Below are 24,867 nucleotides of genomic sequence, written 5' to 3' on the forward strand. Positions count from 1 at the left end.
ATGTTTTTCACAATACATTTGTACACAGTGAAACAAACTTAGAAAGGGGGAAATAAAGTTACAGAACTTGCAGTTTAAGTATAATAAAACTGCTATTAAAACTTGTTAGAAGTGTCTTAAAATAATATGATCAATATAGTGCCATTCCTTTAATTTAATCACTGGTTAATTAGATCCTTAAAAATTTAATCAAAACCTCAGGAAACAGTGTGTTTTCAAGTTATTGTTATCGCTTTTGGATAATTCATTCTGGGGCTATAGAAAGCTGTCACTTAATAACCTGTATTCACAATCCCTCATTTTGTACATACCAAAGGTAACACTCAGGAATATCTGTTAAGACATAAGAATGACCATACTGGGTCAGACAAGGTGTTCATTTATCCAAGTATCCTGTCTTCTGGCAGTGGCCAATGCCAGATGCTCCAAAGAGAATGAACAGAACTGGGCAATCATCAAGTGATCCATCCCTTGTCATCCAGTCCCACCATCTGGAAGTTAGAGGCCTACGGACAGAGCATGGGATTGCATCCCTGACCATCTTGGCTAATAGCCATTGATGGACCTATCCTCCATGAATTTATCTAATTCTTTTTTGAATTTAGTTACAATTTTGGGCTTCACAACATCCCCTGGCAATGAGTTCCACGTAGGGTGACTAGACAGCAAGTGTGAAAAATCGGGATGGGGTGGGGGTAACAGGCACCTATATAAGAAAAAGCCCCAAATATTGACCCCAAATAGGGACATCTGGTCACCTTCCACGGGTTGACTGTTTGTTTGTTTAAGCGTGCTGCCTATTACTTTCATTGGGTGACCCCTGGTTCTTGTGTTATGTGAAGGAATAAATAACATTTCCTTATTCACTTTCTGCACTCCATTCATGGTTTTATAGACCTTTATCATATCCCCCCTTTGTTGTCTCTTTTACAAACTGAACAGTCCCAGTTTTATAATCTCTCTTCATATGGAAGTTGTTCTATATGCCTAATTATTTCTGTGGCCCTTTTCTGTAACTTTTTTTGCAACTGTTACTCATATTTAGCTTGTGATCCATTATGACCCTTAGATCACTTTCTGCCGTACTCCTTCCTAGGCAGTCATTTCCCATTATTTATGTGTGCAACTGATTGTTCCTTCGTAAGTGGAGTGCTTTGCATTTGCCCTTATTGAGGGACCCCATTCATTATGCCCTTCTAGCATGACTGTGAACCACAGATAACTACTCTCTGAGAACAATTTTACAACCAGTTATGCACCCACCTTATAGTAGCTTCATCTAGATTGCATTTCCGTAGTTTGTTTATGAGAAGGTCATGTGAGACAGTATCAAAAGCCTTACTAAAATCAAGATTCACCACATCTGCCACTTCCCCCCATCCACACAATTTGTTACCCTGTCAAAGAAAGCTATCTGGTTGGTATGACACAATTTGTTCTTGACAAATCCATGCTGACTGTTACTTATCACTTTGTTATCTTCTAGATGTTTGCAAATTGATTTCTTAATTATTTGTTCCATTATCTTTCCAGGTACAGAAGTTAAGCTGATTGGTCTGTAATTCCCTGGGTTGTCCTTATTTCCCTTTTTATAGATTGTCACTATATTTGTCCTTTTCCAGTCTGCTGGAATCTCTCCTGACTTCCATGACTTTTCAAAGATAATCGTGAATGGCTCAGATATCTCCTCAGTCCGCTCCTTGAGTATTCTAGGATGCATTTCATCAGGCGCTGGTGACTTGAAGACATCTAACTTGTCTAAGTAATTTTTAACTTGTTCTTTCCCTATTTTAGCCTCTGATCTACCTCATTTTCACTGGTATTCACTATGTTAGACGTCCAATAACCACCAATCTTCTTGGTGAAAACTGAAATAAAGAAGTCATTAAGCACCTCCTCCATTTCCACATTTTCTGTTATTGTTTTTCCCTCCTCACTAAGTAACAGGCCTACCTTGTCCTTGGTCTTCCTCTTGCTTCTAATGTATTTGTAGAATTTTTTCTTGTTACCTTTTATATCTCTATCTAGTTTGATCTGGGGCAAAAATCTGTCTGGGGATTGGTCCTGCTTTGAGCAGGGAGTTGGACTAGATGACCTCCTGAGGTCCCTTCCAACCCTTATATTCTATGATTCTATGATCTTGTTTTGTGCCTTGACCTTTCTAATTTTGTCCCTGCATACTTGTGTTATTTGTTTATATTCATCCTTTGTAATTTGTCCTAGTTTCCACTTTTTGTAAGACTCTTTTTTATTTTTTTAGATCATTGGAGCTCTCCGGGTTAAGCCAGGGTGGTCTCTTTCCATACTTCCTATCTTTCCTACACAGTGGGATAGTTTACTCTTCTGCCCTTAATAATGTCTCTTCGAAAAACTGCCAACTGTCTTCAGTTGTTTTTCCCTTTAGATTTGCTAGCTCTTCGCAGTCTGCTTTGGACTTAAACGATCTTGAGTAATTTAGTATCATCTGCAAAATTTACCTTCTCGCTGTCTATCCCTTTTTTGCAGATCATTTATGAATATGTTTACCAGCAGTGGTCCCAGTATAGATCCCTGGGGGACACTGCTATTTATCTTTCTCCATTCTGAAAATGGACCATTTATTCCTACCCATTGTTTCCTGTCTTTTAACCAGTTACTGATCTTTGAGAGGCCCTTTTGTCTTATCCTATGACTGCTTACTTTACATAAGAGCCATTGGTGAGAGACCTTGTCAAAGGCTTTTTTTAAAGTCCAAGTACACTATATCCACTAGATTACTCTTGTCCACATGTTTTGACCCCCTTGAAGAATTCTAATAGATTGGTGGGGCATGATTTCCCTTTATAGATGCTGTGTTGACTCTTCCCTGACAAATCATGTTCATCTATGTGTCTAATAATTCTGGTAATTACTATAGTTTCAACCAATTTGCCTAGTACCGAAGTTAGACTTCCTAGCCTGTAGTTGCCAAGATCATCTCTGGAACCTTTTTTAAAAATTGGTGTCACATTAGCTGTCCTCCAGTCATCTGGTACAGAAGCTGATTTAAGTGATAGGTTACACACCACAGTTAGTAGTTCTGAAATTTCATTGTTGAGTTCCATCAGAACTCTTGGGTGAATACCATCTGGTGACTTAAGCCTGCCTAATTATACTTTGACACTTGATTTGCCAGAGTTTATGCTTTAGAATATAGTCCTTAATGTCTACACTAGGGAGTTTTTCCTTTTACATCTTTGACTCTTGATGAATGACTGCATGAAACGTGGTGAAATATTTGTTCTTTATTTTTTACATTGAAAAGTTCTATCTGTTACTTTTGAAGTCACTCACGAGGAAGAAATCACACATTCTAAATGATTTGTTATATATATGAATTTATGAATAAGCTTAAATTCAATCACCAAGCCATGGAATGGATGTCTTGATCAATTTTCCATTTGTCCCCTAAAATAGAGTTTCATGTAATGCTTGATATAGATGAATACTTAGAAATGCTTACTTTACAATGCTACCTGAAGGGACCACAGCACTGGCTTGGTTTAGATTAAAAGTAAAACGAGTTTATTAACAACAGAAGATAGATTACGATTAAGTGAGTTCAAGTAAGGGATAGAGTTAGATATGGGTACAAGCAAATAAAAGTGAAAAACACTTTCTAGTGGCTAAGGCTTAACACAAGCTACAGCCTTTATTCTAGGTAGTTTCCTTACCAGTCTACCTTCCAGCAAGATGTCTGACCACCATTCAGGTCAGGATCTTCCACAAAGTCCAAAGTGCTTGGTTCCTTTATCTCGTTAGATGGAAGATAATTTGGGGCTTTTTGCCCTTCTCTTTTATAGTGCAGTGAACCTTTACAATGGATTCTTCTGAAGGTTATCCTAAAGCAAAGTCCAGTCAAGCTATAAGGAAGGCTACGTAGGGTCTTGTGGGGAAGGAAGCTTCATGCTGGTTTCCTCTGCTGGTGTTTGCTAAAATGCCAATTAATCTATTTTTTGCAATTCCTCCCTGCACCGTGATGCTGAGTGATTATCTCCTCCCCTTGTTGCCTTGATAGTTTTGTTTATCTTTTATGTAAATTGCATTTCCATTGTCTCTTAATGCACTTTGGAAGTACCTTCAAGGTGGCAAAACCACATTACTTTGTCTAGAGTGGGGTAATTTCAGCCCTGCCCAGCAGACACACATTAAGAACATAATTCACAATATGTGTGTAATTTTGAATTTGTCATCTGTGCATACACCACGCAATAATATTAATGATCAGTATGTTATTAGCTTACTATTGATGTCTTACATTATACCTATTTAAATACAGGTTATAACATTAGTGAGTTGGTGTACACTGAACTGGTCTGGCCAGCTGAAACTCACTATGGGATACCACTTAGCCCCCTGTCCTCTTGCACTGGGATACTGTTAGGGTCACACAACTCCTATACCACCCTCCCTGTGACTCCAACACAAGGGCTGTGTTGGGGAGAGAGAGGAGTAGTAGCTGGAATGCTCTGGGCCACCAGACTGCTCTAACCTTGGTCATGTCTGAGCAGAGAATTGGGGAGTTACAGTCGACTCCCTCACTTCTCCTCTCCTTCCTTCTACTTTGCTGAGCATAAACTTGGTGAAGCAGAGAATCTGGCCCTGCATTTCTTGGTTCAGGAGTGAACATATCTGCCCCTTAAAAGTCTTGGGGGATGACTCTGAGAACTTGCTGGAGATATAATGACCACATACTGAACCTTTGTAATAAAGAAATGACAACATTGTAAGAAATGTATCTTTATTTCCCGGCCCCAGTCACCTGACCTGGGTCAGGTTTGCCAAAGGTTAGTACTGTGTCACATGAAAAGAGTCAGTACACATTGACCCCAGAGGTAACTGTTACCTGCACAAACATTTGGCTATCATGTGCAGGAACCATTTGCTTGCCTCAGCAATTATAAGGAATTATTTACTGCCCTGTGTTTCACAGTCATATATAACAAATGCTTTTATACTTCCCAGGTCCTGTCTGATGTGTTTAGCGCACCAGTGTATACTATTGACACCGCCAACTCTGCTTGTTTAGGATGTGCGTACAGAGCAATTCATGGTAAGGCTGTAGAGAAAAGTCCACTGAGCAACCTGAACATTTAATTTTCATGCACCCAATACCCATGGTTAAAGTTCCTGAAAAAAAGTGAGGGGTATATAAAGCATAGGACCAGATCCATAGCCCAGTGACATCAAAGGGAGTATTTCCATTGACATCAGTGGATTTTGGATCATGCCCAGTAAGAATAAAAGTGAATTTTTAGGGTTTCACTCACTCTCACTTCTTGCAGCAGAATTTAGGCTTGGGCTCCCAGTGGCAGATCATCTGCCTAGAGGGGAATGTAGGATACAGCAGCACAAACTGCAGCAACCTCCTCTCAGACAGGAGTGGGACCTGGACAGATGGCAGGTACATCTCTGAAAGTGGATGAGGTTTGCTGGGAAGGATGTGCAGCCTTGATGCGCTGATCCTCCACCAACAGATACCCAGTTGTTAATTAAAGCTCCCCTCTCCTGACTGAACCCACAAAGGAAGGGGAAAGGAGTTGGAGAAAGCCAGCCTAGTAATAAATACTGCCCAAACGGGTGACATTAAAATAAATCTTCTGTGTAAATCTTGGCATTTTTAAATGACAAACCATCTATCAGCATATACAAGCTGTGCTGTGCTCCACATTCAAGCTGTGTACGCTTCATGTTGTGAATGCATAAATCTCTTGTTCAGTCATTTCATTTACTGCAGTACATCACCAGTTGTAATGCAACAGCCAAAGTCCTAAAAGTAAAGGTGTCAATTAATTTGTGTATTGATTCAAAAACTTGTATGTTAATGACAGGTTCTCAGAGGTTTAATGATGTTGAATCCCATCGTTTCCTGGCTGTTTTACTGTTAAACAAGTTCAAAGCTGTGGGCCAAGTCCTTACTCAGGCAAAATTCCCATAGGCCTCAATTAGACATTTTAGCAATGGACAGCCTGTGTCCAGGGTCATGCAGGGTCATTACATTGAAACAGAAGCATGGTGAAGACAGTACAGATCATCACAAAAGCATCCAGGTTTCATTTTCAGAAGCAAATTCTGCCTTCAGCTACATGGTACGCCCACATTGACTGCACTCACAGGTCTGAAGACAAAGCAGAAACTCTGTGCAGCAGAGAACCGGAGTCAGTCATTTTAACACACAAAATATGCTTCCACCACTTTGTTTCCAAAGAAGATGCAATGGTGCCATCAACAAAGCATTTAGGAGAGTGGAAATAGCAGCACCAGACTATCAGTAGGAGTGAAGCATGCTGAGGACATTTTTACACTTTAGGGACCAAATCCCCAAATCCTTCCTCTGTTTTACTCAGAATGTGTCCTATACTTCAAAATTATCCTGAACTTTTCCATTACATGCTGGATTCTCTGCCCTTGACTACAGCTTGAGGTGCACAGCTTCCAGTCAGATTTATGCAGCTATTTCATATGGCCAGAAGATGGGGATTCCCTCTGTCAGTATAGTATTTGAAAGTGTTGCTCAGGTATGCTGCTGCCCAACACCGTCTCCCTCCCCCCCAAGGCATGTTGTGTGTTTTTTCAGTGGCATTTTTTATTGATGCCGTTCAGCTGGCTCACTCCTCTGGCTGAGCAGAGGAATTGTGTAAAAATGAAGACTTGCTAATATAAATGAAATATTGATGACAAGGGCCCCTTAACAACATTATAATTTATATCTACAAATACAGTATTCCATGGTTAGCCTAGGTTGTTTGGCAGTGTAATCAGTTGGTCGGGGCTCGACCCTCCAGCGGGCAGGAGGGGAGCCACACCGACTCACTTCTTATCTCCTGTAAGTCTGCTTGAGTGACAGGGAATAATGTTAGAAGGCCCAGGCCCTCTGGAGCAGGGGCTGGGCAACAGCAGTACAAGTAAGCCCAGGCCCTCTGGAGCAGGGGCTGGGCAACAGCAGTACAAGTAAGCCCAGGCCCTCTGAAGCAGGGGCTGGGCAACAGTAGTACAAAATAGACCCAGGCCCTCTGGAGCAGGGGCTGGGCAACAGTAGTACAAAATAGGCCCAGGCCCTCTGGAGCAGGGGCTGGGCAACAGTAGTACCAGTCAGTACAAAAGAGGCCCAGGCCCTCTGGAGCAGGGGCTGGGCAACAGCAGTACAAGTGAGCCCAGGCCCTCTGGAGCAGGGGCTGGGCAACAGCAGTACAAGTAAGCCCAGGCCCTCTGGAGCAGGGGCTGGGCAACAGCAGTACAAGTCAGTACAAAAGAGGCCCAGGCCCTCTGGAGCAGGGGCTGGGCAACAGCAGTACCAAGTAGGCCCAGGCCCTCTGGAGCAGGGGCTGGGCAACAGCAGTACAAAGTAGGCCCAGGCCCTCTGGAGCAGGGGCTGGGCAACAGCAATACAAAGTAGGCCCAGGCCCTCTGGAGCAGGGGCTGGGCAACAGCAGTACAAGTCAGTACAAAAGAGGCCCAGGCCCTCTGGAGCAGGGGCTGGGCAACAGCAATACAAAGTAGGCCCAGGCCCTCTGGAGCAGGGGCTGGGCAACAGCAGTACAAGTCAGTACAAAAGAGGCCCAGGCCCTCTGGAGCAGGGGCTGGGCAACAACAAACACAGGGCTCAGACCTTCAGGCAGGGCTGAGTAGCAGTTCAAGTTCAGGGACTCAGGTCCTCAGGAGCTGAGCAAACAACCGGTAAGTCCAGACCTTTGGGTCGGGGTGCTGGTGTGAGGGGGAAGACTGCCACCCGTGTGGGGTGGCAGGGGGGACACAGGCCCACCCACTTCACTGTGTCCCAGCCTGGGGCCCTAGCAGCGGCGTGGATCCGCTGCAGTCAGTGGGGATCCTGGCCGCAACACACTGACATCGGCACTTCAGTGCCTGCAGCCTGACAGGGGTCGGCTACCCCCGGGCTACACTCCATTTCCCCCTCAGGGCCTACCTCGTCGGTCGCACTGGGTTCGGGCCAGTCCATCTGCATCGGCTCCTCTGGACCCGGGCTTGGCGGCAGGTCCGGCAGCTCCTCCGGGAAGTCGGGCCAGGGCTGCTCGGGCGGCTCCTCCGGGTAACAGCAGGGCCTGGGGGGCTCCTTGTCGTAGCGGGCGCTAGGCAATCCTGGGGGCTCCTCCCAGTACCAGCTCCGGGGACTCCTCGTCGTAGTGAGCGCGGGGAAGCTCCGGCCAGGCAGGGTAGTTGCCTCGGGCCGAGGAGGGTTCCCAGCCGGGAGCTCCCGCCGGCACGTCTGCTCTCGACGGTGGCTGGCCTCTGACTGAGCTTTGGTGCGCTCCTTTTCTACTTCCTGTCCTGCCCCTTGACTTCCAGGGGGCGGGGACTGGTGGCGGTAGCTCCACCCACTGAGGGGTTGGCAAGGGAGCTCCCTCTGCCGGGCAGGAGGGGAGCCACACCGACTCACTACAGGCAGGAATAACAAAGAATACCTGAAATGCTGTAGCTTACTCTGCAAGGGAGAATGCTGTAGTAGTGGGATTCCCTGTGACTGTTCAGCTGCCTCATATATCATCATAGTTTAATGAATATTTGTAGTACACATTTTCTTGATACAGTTTTCACATCTCATCCCTATCTTTCTAGCTGTGCTTTTTATTTTGGTTACACTTTGTCCTTGATCCTTTCCTTCTGCATATTTTCACTGCTGCTTACTCTATTATTGGTGTCCATAAATGATTACTGATATTGTTGAAACTGCATCTCTGCTGCTATCCCACCATAAGGTACAAATTGAATGACTGACCAAAAACTCAATCTCAGAGTCCCCACTTTCCAGATTAGTGCATTGGAATGTAAGACCTTTGCCATTTATCCTTCACTTTTGAATGCTGACCCAGCGAGGGAGGATCAATATAATGTATTAATCTGCCAGTGAGTCGAGGCACATCCCTCATCTTGTTTTTGAGAATTGATCAGTATTGTGATTCTCTCTGCAGGGCTTGTGGCAGAAACAAGTGTGTCCTGGGTAGAGGTAGTGAAATTAGCACCAGAGCCTAGATTAGTTGTTACACCAACTGCTGGGGCAGACCAGGTGAGTAGCTTTGGAATTTCATCATTTTCAATTTCATTTCATTTTATTTTCTGTATGTTTTAAAAATGGTGGTGGTGATTATTTTTTTGCCAATAAAATGGATGTACTTGTAACTTGGGAGGCACTAGGATTGATTTGGGGAGATCTCTGTTTCTGTAATGATACAATATCTGAGTGATCACTATATTCAGACCCATAAAAGAGTAAATTTCCCCAATCAGATACATGCAGAGAGGAAAAACTGTCACCTTTCAAGGATAGAAAGTGTTATAACTTGGGTTTAATGCCAGTGCTGGTCATTTGGGTTCTGACTGGTAATATTGACAAAATAGTCTTTACTTCAAACAAAGTGCTACCTGGAAAAATGTGAATGAAGTTATTTTCTCTGTTTGGAAAACATCAGAAAAATCCGTGCCTGCCTGATTTTTAATATTGATCAGCAATCATTTATGAAAGGCACACACATCTTTACTGATAACTTCCAGTCGGAACAGCCAAAGGGTCCTAATTAGAAATAATGCTTACTAGAACCAGTTTTCACTACACACACATTCTCTAAAGTTCTACAATTCCCTCAAAACAAGAAACTTGTGTTTTGTGGGGTCACATGGCTAAGCAACCAGTTAGGCAACAGAGCCACATAGTTCATGTAAACCAAGGAAAGAACTTGTCTTGGGACGTCTAATTTTCCATTGAAGGCAATTTGTTCCCATCTGGAGTTCCATAAAACTGGAGCTCTATTGCAGCTTTTTACATATAACTTCATATCATGTAATAAATGAACAGTATAATGCAGCAAGAATCCTGTACAATAGTAACTTAGTTGTAGCTGTCTAGGATCTAAATACCTTCTATCTCCACTAACTTCAACTATGTGCAGATTTCTTCTGCATTAATTTAGTCTGTTGGCGTGTTGCATAAGAAGTTGTATTGACCATGTCACTGTGCCTCGGTGGGTCACAACTGAGAGTGCCATATTCAGGACAAGCTGTTGAGAAATAGGGCAGACTCACACCAAACTGGTGGTTATTCTATCATTAGATTATACCAAGCCATTAACAAAAGTAAACTTCTGTCTCACCACACTGGCTACAAAGAAGTCAGAAATGCAGTCTCCTTAGGCATTCCAGCCCTTATCTCACCTCCCAGACACTGGACGCTATGAGGAGTGTTATTGAAAACCAGTTTAATCACATATAAGGTCCTTCTAATCTCAAGAGATCAGCCACTTAGTGAGGTCAATATATAACTCAAATCTTACCCAATAATCATCATGCTGCTGCCAGTCCTCTAGTAACTAAAATCTAAAGGTTTATTAATTAAAAAAAAGAAGAGTTAAAATGGTGAATAGATCATATACATACAATAGTGGCAATATTCTTATATCTGGTTTGTAGCAGTGATATTACAGACTGCTGGCTTGTAAAGTTTCTCAGGTAACTTCCAAAGTATTGGAAGGTCCTCAGTCCACAGTTCAATATGCTCCTTTTAGTTGTGAATGCACAGTCCAGAGAATCAGAGCAGGAAAGAGGCAAAATGGGTCTTTTATACCCTTGGCCATGGGCCTGGAAATTTTCTATTTCAAACAAAGCTCATAGCCCAGTTTGTAGAAAATTACTGGCACAAGATGGAGTCCAGGTTCACATGAGCATATCTCATGTCCTTACATGGCTTCCTGATTCACAGGTGGTAGCTGAGGGTACGTCCAGACTACCCGCCATATCGGCAGGTAGCGATTGATTTATCGGGGATCGATATATCGCGTCTCGTCAAGACGCGATATATCGATCCCCGAACGCGCTCCCCGTCGACTCTGGAACTCCACCGGAGCGAGCGGCAGTAGCGGAGTCGGCGGGGGAGCCGCGGCCGTCGATCCTTTGCTGTGAGGACGGAAGGTGAGTCAGAATAAGATGTGTCAACTTCAGCTATGGTATTCCCGTAGCTGAAGTTGTGTATCTTACATCAACACCCCCCCAGTGTAGACCAGGCCTGAGGCTGAGGCATCTGTGGGAAGAAATATCTTGGTGGAATGAGTTTTTTCTGTGCCTCATTGTGAGAGTTAAGTGTCTTTAATGGGCCATCAACGCAAAGCTGTTTGGCTTCATTTTAGATTTTACCTGGTGCGTTTTAGCCAGGAATACAGCATATATGTATGATGCCAGTACATAGTCCATATTTATAACTTCAGATAAAAAAAGGATACATACATATAATTGGATAATCATACTTAGCAAATCATAGCTTTTCCATTGACACTTTAGATGACATACTTTGTACAAGATTTGTTGCAGTGGCAATATCAAGGATATGAATGGTCATACTTCAGTCATACAGCATCACACACCATAACTGCAGACATCAAGGCTTTAAAGCTTTTATTTAAACTCTTGGAAACTACCAAAATTACTAGCTTCCAACTAAAAGGGTATTGGAGCACCAGACATCAGCAACAGTAATAATGGAAATGATTATGCTACATAGTGGCATAGTACGTACCAGCATATTATTTAATTATTAACAGAACTGGAAAATCTTAGTGATCAAACAAGTCCTGATCAGAAATATTAAGCCAGTCAATTTAAAATCAGATGATCTGATCTCATTTGCTCAACTTTGTGATACCTGTTTTCCCCTTGTTTTAAAAGATATATAATGATAAAGAGCTGTGTTCTGGTTTTTATAATCAGAGCTGCCCCTCCAGGAGATATAGGAGGGGTGAAGAAACACTCCTCCCCAGTAGCAGTCCACAGTGACATCTGACTCAGCCACAATGTCTCTGGAAGGAGTGAGGGACACGATACCAGTGGGAGATGCGACACCCTTTGAAAGTGTATAATGTGTGCTCCTTGTGCAAAGTTTGTCTCTGCTGACTTCTGTGGATAGGTGAACCACAGGTTCACTTCTTTTGGGCTGTCTAGTGCTCTTCTAGGTGCTGCTTGCAAAGCTGTGCAAGGGAGAGTGGGATCCTGGGTTCCATGCAAGGGTAGGCACCGCCTAGCTCAAAGTATCAATAGTGAATTCTTTTCTCTTTTTTACATTTTACTGGCATACAGTGTCCTGACAACCAAAAGAATAATTGTCTCTGTCTCAGTACTTTTCTCCTCCTGTTAGACTTGGTTATCATTGCACATCGTTTTATTGGTCTTAAATAATATTGAGGCAGTGAATTATTGCTCCAGTTGATACTGAGTTATTAAAGAGATGGTAGCAGCTAAACAACAAACTGAGGAATGACCATTTCTGCACCCCTATTTAGCATGCCAGCTGCATTCTATTAAAAGAAGTTTCTTTCAATTGTAAATTCCACTCAAATTTTTTATCTCCTGTTCTATAATTTTACAATTGATAGTAGATTCCTTGGCTTGTTTCATGGCTGTGAAACCACAGAAAGCCAGAGGGCCTGTCAGTAATACAGTGGGTTAGCATGAACAGTGCAGTGAAAATTCATAATGTGATGAGTCAGTTTGGTTCTGTTTTTTACAGGGCTGCATCTCCCTGTTCATACAATTTCATTCTGTTGAGTTTACTGGCTTTCACTTAAATGACAGTTCTTTTTATAAACTTCAAAGTCATTCTGAGGTTAAGCTCTGTCTTGCTGAGGAGTTCTTGTAGAGCAGCTTTGCTAACCAATGTGAGTTGCCCATATCGTTTTTGGACTGCTAGAGCCAGATCTTGGCAGTGTAGGGAAAGCTGGTCATAGCTCAGGAATCTAGTCTGGTTTCCTTCTTTTGCCAGTAGAAGTTGGAAACAACAAGGTCCAGATCACTGGAGGGAGAAAAGCCTGCTTCTGTCTGCGGTAAAACATTACAGCTTGCTGTATTTGAATCCTGAATGTGAAGGTCTATAAGCACAATAAAATTTCAAGAATCAAAAGTACAATTTTTATCCTAATGTGTTCTTTATTATTGTAGGGTCAGATTTGGCCCAGCGCCCCATGTGGATGTGAAGGATGTGGGGAGGGTGCATGGAGCCACTTTTCTTTTGTGCATCCCATGCAGGGGCTGAGGACCATCACCAGTCCTTGCACTCACTTGAGCAGAAGGGCTGTGTGGTGCTAGCATTGCCAGCTGTCCCAAAGAGGGGGAGGGGCAGGGATGAGCATGGGCCCTCAACTTGCCTATCCCTCAGCAATGGCTTGCAGCCATACTGGGAGTAATAGCTGTGCCCCCCTTCACACTGGGGAACATGATGTGTTCCATTGTTCCTGTTGGGGCAAGGAACTGGGATTGTGCAGGAAGGGCACAATAGAGCTCCGGACACTGAAGTTTCCCCAGTTGCAGCCTGACAGAACCACTAGGCATGATAGAAATAACTGGGAGACCTTATAACAATATGTATATGCTAACTGTCAGTAAGAATCCATTATTACAACATTAAAATGCAGCTCAATTTTAGAAGTCTATTAAAAATGGAGATGCTTGGCTTATTGGCTAATTAAGCAAAAAGGCATGAGAAAGAATATGATTATCTGGAGATAATCACATCTCGTGTTTTTACAAGTCATGTACCTATGCAATGGTATAAGATTTGGTTTAATGCTGTTATGTAGAATTTTGTGTAGGGAAGGTGCAGGGCAGTCCACTTCATTTAAGTGCATAGGTTTTAATTACATCATCTATTTAATTCATAAATTTTGCATTGATATAGTCAGCATTGGCTAATATAATACATGCTAGGTGTGTGACAAGGGGGCTGTTTGTATTGTGACTTTATTAATGTTAGTAGTATTATATTACAGTAGTACCCAGGGACTGGGGCAGGGCTCCACTGCACAAACAATTGATAAGAGGACAGTTCCTGCTCTAGAGAGTTCACAATCTAGGTTTGTAACAGGATGCAACAGACGGATGGGAACGGAGGACAAGATAATACTGATTTGAGCATTTCTTGCATGGAAGGTAGTAGTCTCAGTCTAGGTTATATTGTATTTTGTTTTAATAATTTGTTATCTTTTGTTTTCTTATTTACGTGCTGAGTCCTGGTAAAGTGTGAGATTGGTCAGTAATATAGTAATGACAGTTACATTATAGGCAAGTACAAGCTTCATATTATAATACACATAATTACTTTTTAAAAATATCACTCTTTGATATGTTACTTTCTGAGGGTATTACAAAGAGGGAATTTATGTTCCTGAGCTTTTGTGCATCACTGAGTGTTCTTTATTCCCTGTGGACATCAATTATAAAAATTAATCCATATAATTGCCTCTGGAAAAATACTCCTGAAATCACTTAGGAAGAGTTATCCAAGGTAATGTCAATGGGAACCAGCTACTAGAAACTTTAGAGTAATCTTCTGTATATACAACCATATGTATATACTAGGGCAGATCCTCAGCTGGCTTCAGTGAATTTAAATGATCTGCACCAGTTCTTCTTTGAGTAGATGCAGCTGTGTATTTCATTTAGGTGTGTGCACACCCAGCACACTGGAGCTGGAGAATTTTGCCTAGCAGTACCCTCAGGAGGCAGAGCTTGCACCTCGGGCTCATAGCTCCTCTCCGGGCTGTAGGAGGAACGTTACCCCCAACCCCCTCAGTTCCTTCTTACTGCTTGTGACTGGAGTCAGAGCTCTGTGTGGTTCCTAACCTCACAATCTCTCTCCATCTCTTTAATGACTTTTTCTAGATGTATATAGGTAGTTAGTACCTTTAGTATTAATGTTAGTTAAGATTTAGCATTAGGTAGCTTTAGTTAAGTTTAAACATTGTCTGTAGCATGTGGGAGTGATCCCCAACAACGGCCTCACATGCAGTGCTTGTTGTGCCGAGGCCCATGTAAAAGAGCGGTGTTTGATTTGTAAATCATTCACAAAATGGACTCAGGTGGCTAGGGAATTTTTGCCTAAAGTGGCACCTGTTCTAACAGGCCATGTGGCCTGCTTTGGCACTGAAGCCTATGTCAGAATGGAGGTCGCCGTGGGTTCTGAGAGTGCTGCTGTTTTGTGCACTGGAGTTGGAGATGGAGAAGCCATTCTCTGTTGAGTGCTCGAAAGAAAAGGTCACATAAGACCAATCAAGACACTCCAGGCCTTGTGGACTTTGGTTCCAGCCTTGGGGCACTGGGTTGAGTCCAGTAACAACAAGGGTGATGCTGGCACCGGCTGTATCATATCAGTGGTGCATGAGGTGGCAACTGACCTCCTTTGCCCATCCTAACCTCTTGCTTGGTCCAGGATTTTGCCAGAGCTATGTCGTTTATAGCCCTGTTGGCTGGGTGGGCTGCTGAACCTTTGGGTATGTCAGCACCATGTCCTGATGGTTCCCTTCCACAGTCTGTGGAAGTGAGGCTAGTGCCGGGTGTGGCGCAAGGATTGACTTAGCGCAAGGACTCCTTGGCACTGGGAAACTCCTCAGAACCACTGCACTCAGTGCCACTGATATTGCTGTGGCAGCACTCACTGCCCTCTGCACTATCAGCTATGTCAGTACCGCTGGTGACTTCAGGGTCAACACCGCCCCGGCACTGGAAACAATGGAGGCATGCTCAGTGATGGTGCTACTGTTTCCACCATTTGGTACTAGTCACTCGCTCATTCTGGATGAGGGATGAGTCAGACCAGTTACTAGCACCCTTGGGGCTAGCTCCACCCTTCTCCTCGAAAACCCAAGACTCACTGGTATCAAGGTTGGGATGTTCCTCTTCCTGCAGTCCATTGCCTGGCCCATATCGGGGCTGTTCATGGAGCACCATGGGTACCAGGATCAGCACTCCTCTTGTGGTCAGGATGAGGGACCCTGTCCTGGTGCCTACTGGCCACCAATGCCTTATCTTTATCCCCAGTGGCCTCTATGGGATCTGTGGGAAGCTTCTCGGTCATGGAGGTTGCAATCCTTGTCTTGCTCTAAGGTGAGATCACTGGGCAGGTTGGTGGTAGGGACCATCAATCCACTGCAGGTCCAGTCACCAGTGAGCCTTCCTCTTGCACAACCTCCAAAATTGTCCCATCCAGGTCCATCATCAGCCAGCAGTGGGATTTGGCCCAGACACAATTAACCATCTCTTCTTCATCCCCGTATAATTTGGTGGTGCCCGGCTCTTCCTCTCCTTCAGTGCCTGACCACTTTAAGGGCTACCAGGACCTTTTGCAGTACAGGGCTGCTTCTCTGGGCTATTCAGGCAGCGTTCTTGCAGGAGAATACCAGTATGTTGTTGGATATCTTGCAGCTTTGATATCACCTATTGCGAAGCGTATGAAGAAACACTGCTTTATCCTGGATCAAGGATTTGAGGGCTTTTACTCCCATCTGGCCCCAGATTCCCTAGTCATAACTATGGTGAATGATAGAGCCTGGCTGGTTAGCTATAAGTCCACTCCTAAGGACAAGGACTCTAAAAGGATGGACTTAATAGGTAAGGCTGCGAATCTGTCACGGAGGTTGCGGAAGTCACATATTCTGTGACTTTGTGCAACCTCTGTGACTTCCACAGCTGCAGTGGCCAGTGTGGCTGACCCAAGGGCTGGCTGAGCAGCTGGCCCCAGGGCCAGCTCCCTAGGTGGCCCTTGGGCCAGCCGCACCGGCCACTGCTCAGGTGGCCCCAGGCAGCTGGCCCCAGGGACTGCCTGAGCAGCAGTCCCTGGGGCAGCCCTGGGGACCCCCGGAGCAGCAGCAAGTGGCCGGCCTTGGTGGCTGTCAGAGCAGGGGCCAACCATTAGCCCCTGGGGCTCCCCAGAGCAGTGGTGCCCCGGGGCCCCCAGAGCAGTGGCACCCTAGGAAAATGATTTAATCAGGGGTATTTATAGTAAAAGTCATAGACAGGTCACGGGCCGTTAATTTTTGTTTATTTCCCGTGACCGGTCCATGACATTTACTAAAAATACCAGTGACTAAATCTTAGCCTTATTAATGGGTAGAAAGATCTATACCTCCTCTTTCCTGCAAATGCAGATTGCTAACCAGCAGGCATTGTTGTCTAAACATGACTTTGTGAATTGGATGACTGTCTGACTTGCAGACCAGTTGCCTGAAACCTCCATGGAGGAATTTTGGGTCTTGGTTGCTGAAGGCTGCTTGGTAGCTAAGACATCATTGCAGTCTGCAATGGACATTACAGGCACTTAAGCCAGAGAGATGGCCTCAGATGTGACTATTAGAAGGGTGTCCTGGCTGCAGAATTTGGGCATTGCTCCCAATGTGTCAGGGGCTCAGTGGTTCACATACTTACCAACAGTACCACCGAGATGTATTATGTGAACAGGCATGGGGGAGCACAGTCCAGGGTTCTCTGCCAAAAGGCAATCACGTTCTGCATTGAGGAGAATATCATTCCACTAGCCGATCACTTGCCCAGGGTCCAGAATCATCTCACGGACCATCTTAGTAGGAATTTTCCCCTGAGTCACAAGTGGTCCCTGAAGACAAGATATCCTGTGTATCATCTTTGCAGCTTGGGACAGTCCAACAGTTGTCTTATTTGCTACAAGAGACAATAGGAAATGCTGTCTATTCTGCGCTGAGGGGGCCTGAGTTCAGGCTCCCTGACTGATGCCTTCCATCTCAGCTGGCAGTCAGCTCTTCTGTATGCTTTTCCTCTGATCCCGATCATTCCACAGGTCATCTTCAAGCTAAAAGTGTATCAGGCCAAGCTCATCCTCATTGCCCCGGCATGGCTGAGTTAGTGGTGATTCTCCAACCTTCTTGCGCTGTCAATTTGGCCTCCCATAGCCCTTCCTCTCCATCCTGATCTACTCACACAGAACGATGGACACACCTGGCATCCTGAACTCAGCTCCCTGCATCTCACTGCATGGCTGCTTTCTGGTTGAAAGAGAAGGAAGAATGTTGTTCGGTGGCTGTTCAGCAGGTTCTACTCAATAATAGAAAGCCCTCTACCAGAATGACCGATTGGATGAAATGGAAGCAGTTCTTGCTGTGCTTATTGACCTGTGGAGTTCAACCGATGCTGATTTCTATCCAGGACATCTTGGCGTATTTGCTGCATCTTCAGTCAGGCCTTGCACTTAGCTCTTTGAAGGTCCATTGGCGGCAATCTCAGTGTTTCATCCCTCCATTCATGGAAGATCAGTATTTTCCAGTGCCTTGATTGCAAGATTCTTAAAAGGGCTTCTTTGCCTCCATCCTCTGGACTGAGAGCTGGTTCCTTTGTGGGACATGAACATGATCCTGACAGTCAGAATGAGACCTCCATTTGAGCCTCTGGCATCTTGTACCTTTCACTTTTGTAATAGAAAACTGTGTTCCTGGTGGCAATAACATCCACAAGGAGAGTCTGTGAGTTGCAGGTTTTGATGGCAGACCCTCCTTATCCATAATCTCCAAAGACAAAGTGATTTTATGACTGCACCCAATTTTTTTGTCTATAGTGGTTTCTCAGTTTTCATTTGAACCATTTACTTGTGTTCTTTCCTAAATCACATTAATCTCTGGAGGAGCAGCGTCTCCATATTTTAGATGTGAGACATTGTGTAACCTTCTACCTGGACAGGACTAAACCGTTTCCTGCGTTGCCTTGTCTGTTTGTGTCATATGCAGATGTATGAAGGGATAAGTAGTCTGTTCTCTGGATGGATACCATCCTGTATCAAGACTGCATATGAAATAGCTTCAACCATGCCTCCTTGGAGGGTGCGAACTCATTCTATGAGAGTGCAAGCTTAGTCAATAAGGTTCCTCAGTGACATCTCAATATTGGGCATTTGCAGGGCTGCCACCTGGTTGTTAATACATATGTTTATGAACCATGATGCCATTACTGCATCTTCCAGAGCGAATGCAAACGTTGGTAGTGCAGTCCTGCAATCTTTTGTTTATATAGACTCCAAGCCTCACCTCCTGGGGTGGATACTGCTTGTGAGTCACCTAAGTGGAATACATGGCTGCGTCTACTTGAAGAAGTAGAAATGGTTACTTATTGTCACTGTGGTTCTTCAAGATGCAGCTGTGTATTCCACAACTCACCCTCCGTCCCCTCTGCATTGAAGTCTCATTTCCAGGTGTTCCGTGTGAAGGAACTGTGAGGGGTGTTGAGGTGGCGCTGCCTTGTATAGATGGAGAGGGGCTGTCAAGGTGTCCCCCCCACTCTGAACTTTAGGGTATAGATGTGGGGACCTGCATGAATAACGTCTAAGCTTATTTTTACCAGCTTAGGCAAAACAGTCGCTGCCACCACCAAATGTTTAAAAAAAAAGTTTGAGGGAGAGCCATTTGGGAACTCTGCCTTCCCCCAAATATTTCTCCAGTCCTTATCCCCCCTTTCCTGGCAGGATTTGACTAATTTTCCTCTCCCAAGTCTCTATACCCTTTTTCCTGGGTAGACTCAAGAAAATTCCCTCCACCAAATCCTGGTGAGCCCAGATCCAAAATCCTTGGATCTTAAAACAAGCAAAAATCAATTAGATTCTTAAAAGAAGACTTTGAATTAAAGAAAAAGAGTGAAAGGAATACCTCTGTGAGATTAGAAAGCAAAATGATCTCATAGAGAACTGATTCAAAACACAGAGGATTTCCCTCTGGGCAAAACCTTAAAGTACACAGAAACCCAATTTGATTCTCCCTCTATGTTTGCAAAAGAAATGACAAAGAGAAAAATAAAGAACTCTACCACATTCTTATCTAAATACTCACTAATTTAAACAAGGGTTAGATTGTTGTTTTCTGGATCTCTGACTCTACTTTTTTCTCTCCTCCCTCTTTGAAAGTATCTTATCTTTTTATTGGTCCTTCTGGTCAGGTGTCAGCTAGGTTATGTGAGCTTTTTAACCCTTTAGAGGTAAAAGAGGCATTAACCCTTAACTGTCTGTTTATGACAGGGGCTATGAGAACAAAGTGCCTTTTCCGCCTCCAGTGAGTACTGCTAGGCAAAATTCTCTGGCTCTGGTGCACTGGGCACACACACACCTAAATGGAATACATGTCTGCATCACATCTCAAAGAACCACAGTTACAAAAAGTAACTGTTTCTTACACCGTCTGAAGTTCTGACTCACTGTGTGTGTGTTTGTATATAAAATACCAGTCACTACAGCCTGCAGTAATAGAGGGACATGCTGTGCTACTAGCATTTAAACAGAACTCCCAATGAAGTAAAAAAAAAAAGGGGGGTAAGGAGGACATATATAGTTCATAGACTTCGTGCTGGGCCTCTGCACAGGGGGTGAATTTCGCCCAAGTTGTACAGAAATAAAGTAGGAGGGATGGTCTTGATTTTTCCCACATGCCTGCAGTATATATTACAGTACTCATTCACACTGATGGCTGGGAGACCCGCTGCAGATGCCTGAATTTTGCAAATTAGCAAGTTAAGTGTTCAAGGCCAATAAAATAGTCAAGGACACTGTATCGGTTAATGTGGCTGTTCATTTATTTTGACACTTTTTAATTTAGAGTGATGTATTCACAATAATACTTCATATTGTGCTAGTAAATGTGCAGTAGTATATATTGTAAAAATAATGTCATGTAAGTAATATGAGAACACTAACTTGGAAATACAGCACTCTTAGCAATATAGCGCTCTGCTATTAAATCTTTGCTGAAGAGTCTGGGAAAGCATCCAGGGTTTATCAAGTTTACAGGTTAGCAAAGCAAGAATTAGTGAGGCTTGACTATAGATGTTTCAGTAAATAAAGGATCTATTTTTGTCTGACATTGATGCTCCTAATACAACCCAGGAGTGTTTGCTTGATATTTTGTTTACTCCTCTATATATATTTAAGAAAAATAGGAGCAATAGCTTTTTTCGGGATGTGTAATGGTAATTCCGGTATTGCACAGGTACTGAGAGCACTTTGACTCACAACACACATAAGGCATTCATGTAGTTAGTTAAAATCATATGCTCTGTGATGTGCTATGAGGGATGTTCAGAAAGTTTCTAGGCTGGCAAAGAGAGAGTCATAATTTACATTAATTTGTTTATTTTTCAGTATAGTCCCCTGTGACATCAGTGCACTTGGTCCATAGACATCTGCAGTTTGGCTGTGCTTTTCTAATAGAAGTCCTTGTCCTGCATGTCCAGAAACTTCTCAATTTCTGTGATCACCTCATTATCATCATTGCAACTCTTTCCCCAAAGGTCTTCCATCAACTTAGGGAACAGGCAGAAATCTGAGGGAGCCAAATATATTGACTAGGCTGGATGGGGAAGCAGCTGAAAGCCACATTTGGCTGCTTTGGTCACTACAGTCTGGGATGTGTGCGGTGATGCACTGTCCTGGAGAAGCAAAAAGTTTCCTGGAAACATCATCACACTCTCTTCTGATCAGCGCTGAACATTCTGGGCACCGATCTTACTGAAACCTTTCTCATACCCAAGTCTTCACGGTGGCTGGCATGCACTAACCCACTGCAGCTGCCCAATGTCTCAACTGTGTGCCTGACTGTTGATCTTCTGCCATTCATCATCATCCTGTGGACTACATCAACTTTTTCTGGTGTTCTGGCCTATCTAGGGCATCCTGACCTTGGCTCATCCTCAGTGCTGATTCTCTCTTGCTTAAATTCAGCAATTCATCAGCCCAGCTTTTTTACTGTGGCATATGGGCATCATTCCCCAGTGTTGCAACCATGTCCTCTTATGGAGGTACTTGATCACCTATGTGATTTCATTCTTCTCCATTTTTCAAATCTTTGGTGCTTACTCACTTCAACACATCCTTGTAAAAGTTCTGCATGGGGAAAAATGGCTGCTAACAAAGAAACACAAAATATCAGTACTTTGCTCTGTGAAATATATTGGGCCCTACTGTATAATTAAATAGGTCAGGCTAGACACTTTCTGAATGACTCTCATCATAATAGTACTCTGCAGTTTCATGTCCTTTTTGTCCATAGATCTCTTTATCTCCATTTTACAGACAGGAGAAATTGAGGCACAAAGATTAAACAAGTTGCCCAAGGTCATACAGTCAGTCAGCAGTAGAGGTAGGAGTATAACTTAAGTCTCCTGTCTCCTAGTCTGATGCTCTATCACTGGAAGAGAGTGTTTAAAAATATGTTAAAAAACTTATTAGCTACTATGTTTTAAAACACCTATTTTCCTGTACTTGACAGGGCTTCAGTGAAGTGTACAATGTATATTCTCACATACCATAGATATAATGTATACTTACCTTGTATATTCCTTATAGACTTCCACCTGATATTTTTAATTTAGTATAGAAATTTGCTTTAACTGCTGTTAACAGCTTATTAGTGATGGGTAGAATTAATCAAAGCATACTCCTCTGTTGCTGAATTAGTCCAACAATTCAATTTTTAGTCAACAATTCTTGACTAAATTCCAAGAACAAAGAGAGAATCTCAATTTGAAAAAATTATTCAGGGAGAAGGGGACTCAGAAATTGAAGATTTTGAAATGAATGGAAACACAAGGTCAAAACACCATCGCTTTTTTTCCTCGGGTGATAAAATCCTACAAAAACTGTAAATGTGTTCTCTTGTGAGAAGATGTGATCGTGTTGGGAGATTTGATTTTATTCCAGTTGAGTGTGTATTAAACACTAATGCCATGAAGTACTGTACTTTTAACTGATTAAATGACAGTTCTGCTTTTATATACACCTCTACCCCGATATAACGCGACCTGATATAACATGAATTTGGATATAACACGGTAAAGCAGTGCTCCAGGGGGGGAGGAGGGCAGGGCTGCGCACTCCGGCGGATCAAAGCAAGTTCAATATAATGCGGTTTCACCTATAACGCGGTAAGATTTTTTGGCTCCTGAGGACAGCGTTATATCAGGGTAGAGGTGTACTCTCACAAAGCCTGTACTCATGAAGAACTCAGGGTGAAGACATTTAGAGTTTTGTCTGAGTAAGGATTGCAGGCTGGAGTCCTTATTTGGGAAACAGTGAAATTCACTTAAACACTGGGTCTTACTTATTGGTTATTACGGATAAGGGTTTCCAGTTATTGGGCCTGATTTATTATGGCTTTATGGCCCCTTAGTGCCAACAGGCAGGCATAACACCGCCCTGCCGGTGAATAGCATCAGCACAGGGAGCATCTAGGCCAGAGAGGTTGAGGATGATGCAGATATTATTAATACTGAGGGAGATGAGGAAGGCCGGGACAAGAGTTTTGGCTGCGTGGCTAGGAAGACCAGGTTGGGTTTTAGAAATGTTACAGAGAAGGATGTGTGAAATTGTGAGTAAACAGTGATTTTAATAGAGATGACTGCTTACTTCCCCTTGAATAATGAGTTATGCTCATCACAAGAACACTGAACTAACATGTACACATCTTATCACACCACTACAATAGAAACTGTCTGAGATTGTCATAAAATTAGAGCTGTAAAAGAACTGTTAGTAAGGGCTATTAAAAACAGAACGAAGAATAGCAGTGCATGTTCTTGAGGAAATTTCTAAAAGACTCCTAACACTTTGGTTGGGTCTGGTGGTGGTTTGAAATGCAAAAAGTTCTAAAATCCACATTTTAAACATACACTTGTAACTTTCTCTTCCTTTTAGATCTACCAGCCCCTTCTGAAAAGATATGCAGAGCTTGAACAAAAGGTTCTCTACAGTCCAATCTCATCTCATCGGGCTAAATAGCAAGAAAAAATAAAATCTAACACTAGCCCAAGGAATTGACTGCCAGGGTGAAGATCAGAAGAAAGATGTCAGAATTTACTGCAGTTGTTTAAGGCATTCTTTGTATTTTGTGCCGAAAACAAGGTCTAATACATATTAAAAAATTTTTTTTAAAGTGTTACTGGAAAAGTTGCTGAAAGATTGAAATCTTACTTAAATCACTCAAGTGTTTTTTGTGTCCACAGCATCATTTTTTTCTCAGATCCTTTTCAGCTTTGTAATTGGTATTTTGTAATAGCTGGGTAACAATAGTCAGGTTAATTCTATCTTTCTGTTTACCCATGTCTTTCTCTCTGTCTACATGTCTGTCTCTATCTATATGTCTACCATATCTGTCTATCTGTATCGTATCTATTTTATCTGTCATATCCATTTATCTGTCACAACTATCTTTCAATATGTCTCTAATCTGTCTACGTTTTTATACCATGTTATACCATGTTTATTATGGTGCTGCCTTACAGAAATTTCATAAAGTCCACAAAAATCTAAGCACCATTGATTTTGGATTCTCTCTCCTCTTTCCTTAACATATAGGTATTTTATGAAGCTGCTAGATTAATCTAAAACAGAAGGTGGTGTATGAATATCCAGGGAATTATGTTCCTCTGAAAGCAGGTATTAATAATCAAGACAGTACTTTTTAATTTTCCCCTCTTCATTCCCAGTGATGTTCTGTTTCCATTTGTGGAAATGCCTTAGTGAGTATTATCTGCTATTACAAAGTACTGTGTTGGCTGCATTGGATCAAATCCTGCCATAACTTATGTCTGTGCAAGCACACTGAAGGGTTGCCTGGGTGTGACTAAGAGGGCAGTTTGGCCCAGTGTCTGAAATGTGAACTTAATGCTTTTACAGTTTATCTGTAAAGTAACAGCTGTGGCCTCTGAAAGACAGGAGACTTGGCTAAATGTGCTACAGACAATAAAATAAATAAAGGTTCTTCTTCGAGTGATTGCTCCTATGCATTCCAGTTAGGTGTGTGCGCCGCGTGTGCACGGCTCTTCGGAAGATTTTTACCCTAGCAACACTCGGTGGGTCGGCTGGGCGCCCCCTGGAGTGGCGCCGCTATGGCGCAGGATATATACCCCTGCCGACCCATCCGCCCCTCAGTTCCTTCTTCCCGCCCGTGACGGCCGTTGGAACAGTGGAGCGCGGCTTAGCTGACCTCCACTTCCCTAGCTACTCGTAGTTTCTCTCATTTAGTATATAGTTCAGATGTTTATAGTTGTAGTTAACTTTATTTGTTTGTAGTAAAGTATTTA

The 24,867-nt window shown here is 43.2% G+C and overlaps 1 protein-coding gene across 4 annotated transcripts in view; it reads left to right on the forward strand.

The window, feature by feature from the left end:
• XYLB (xylulokinase) overlaps positions 1–24,553 on the forward strand; it is a 164,347-nt gene extending 139,794 nt beyond the window's left edge. For all 4 annotated transcript variants that reach the window (XM_045005311.1, XM_045005312.1, XM_045005313.1 and 1 more), the window contains 3 exons: positions 4,984–5,071; positions 8,946–9,040; positions 23,480–24,553. In XM_045005311.1, the coding sequence (XP_044861246.1) occupies positions 4,984–5,071; positions 8,946–9,040; positions 23,480–23,563 (267 nt within the window). In that variant the 3' untranslated portion in view covers positions 23,564–24,553. The remainder of the gene's footprint in view (positions 1–4,983; positions 5,072–8,945; positions 9,041–23,479) is intronic.
• The last annotated feature ends 314 nt before the right edge of the window (positions 24,554–24,867 follow it).

This window comes from Mauremys mutica, chromosome 2, assembly GCF_020497125.1.
Source record: "Mauremys mutica isolate MM-2020 ecotype Southern chromosome 2, ASM2049712v1, whole genome shotgun sequence".
In the NCBI taxonomy this organism is placed as follows: Eukaryota; Metazoa; Chordata; order Testudines; family Geoemydidae; genus Mauremys; species Mauremys mutica.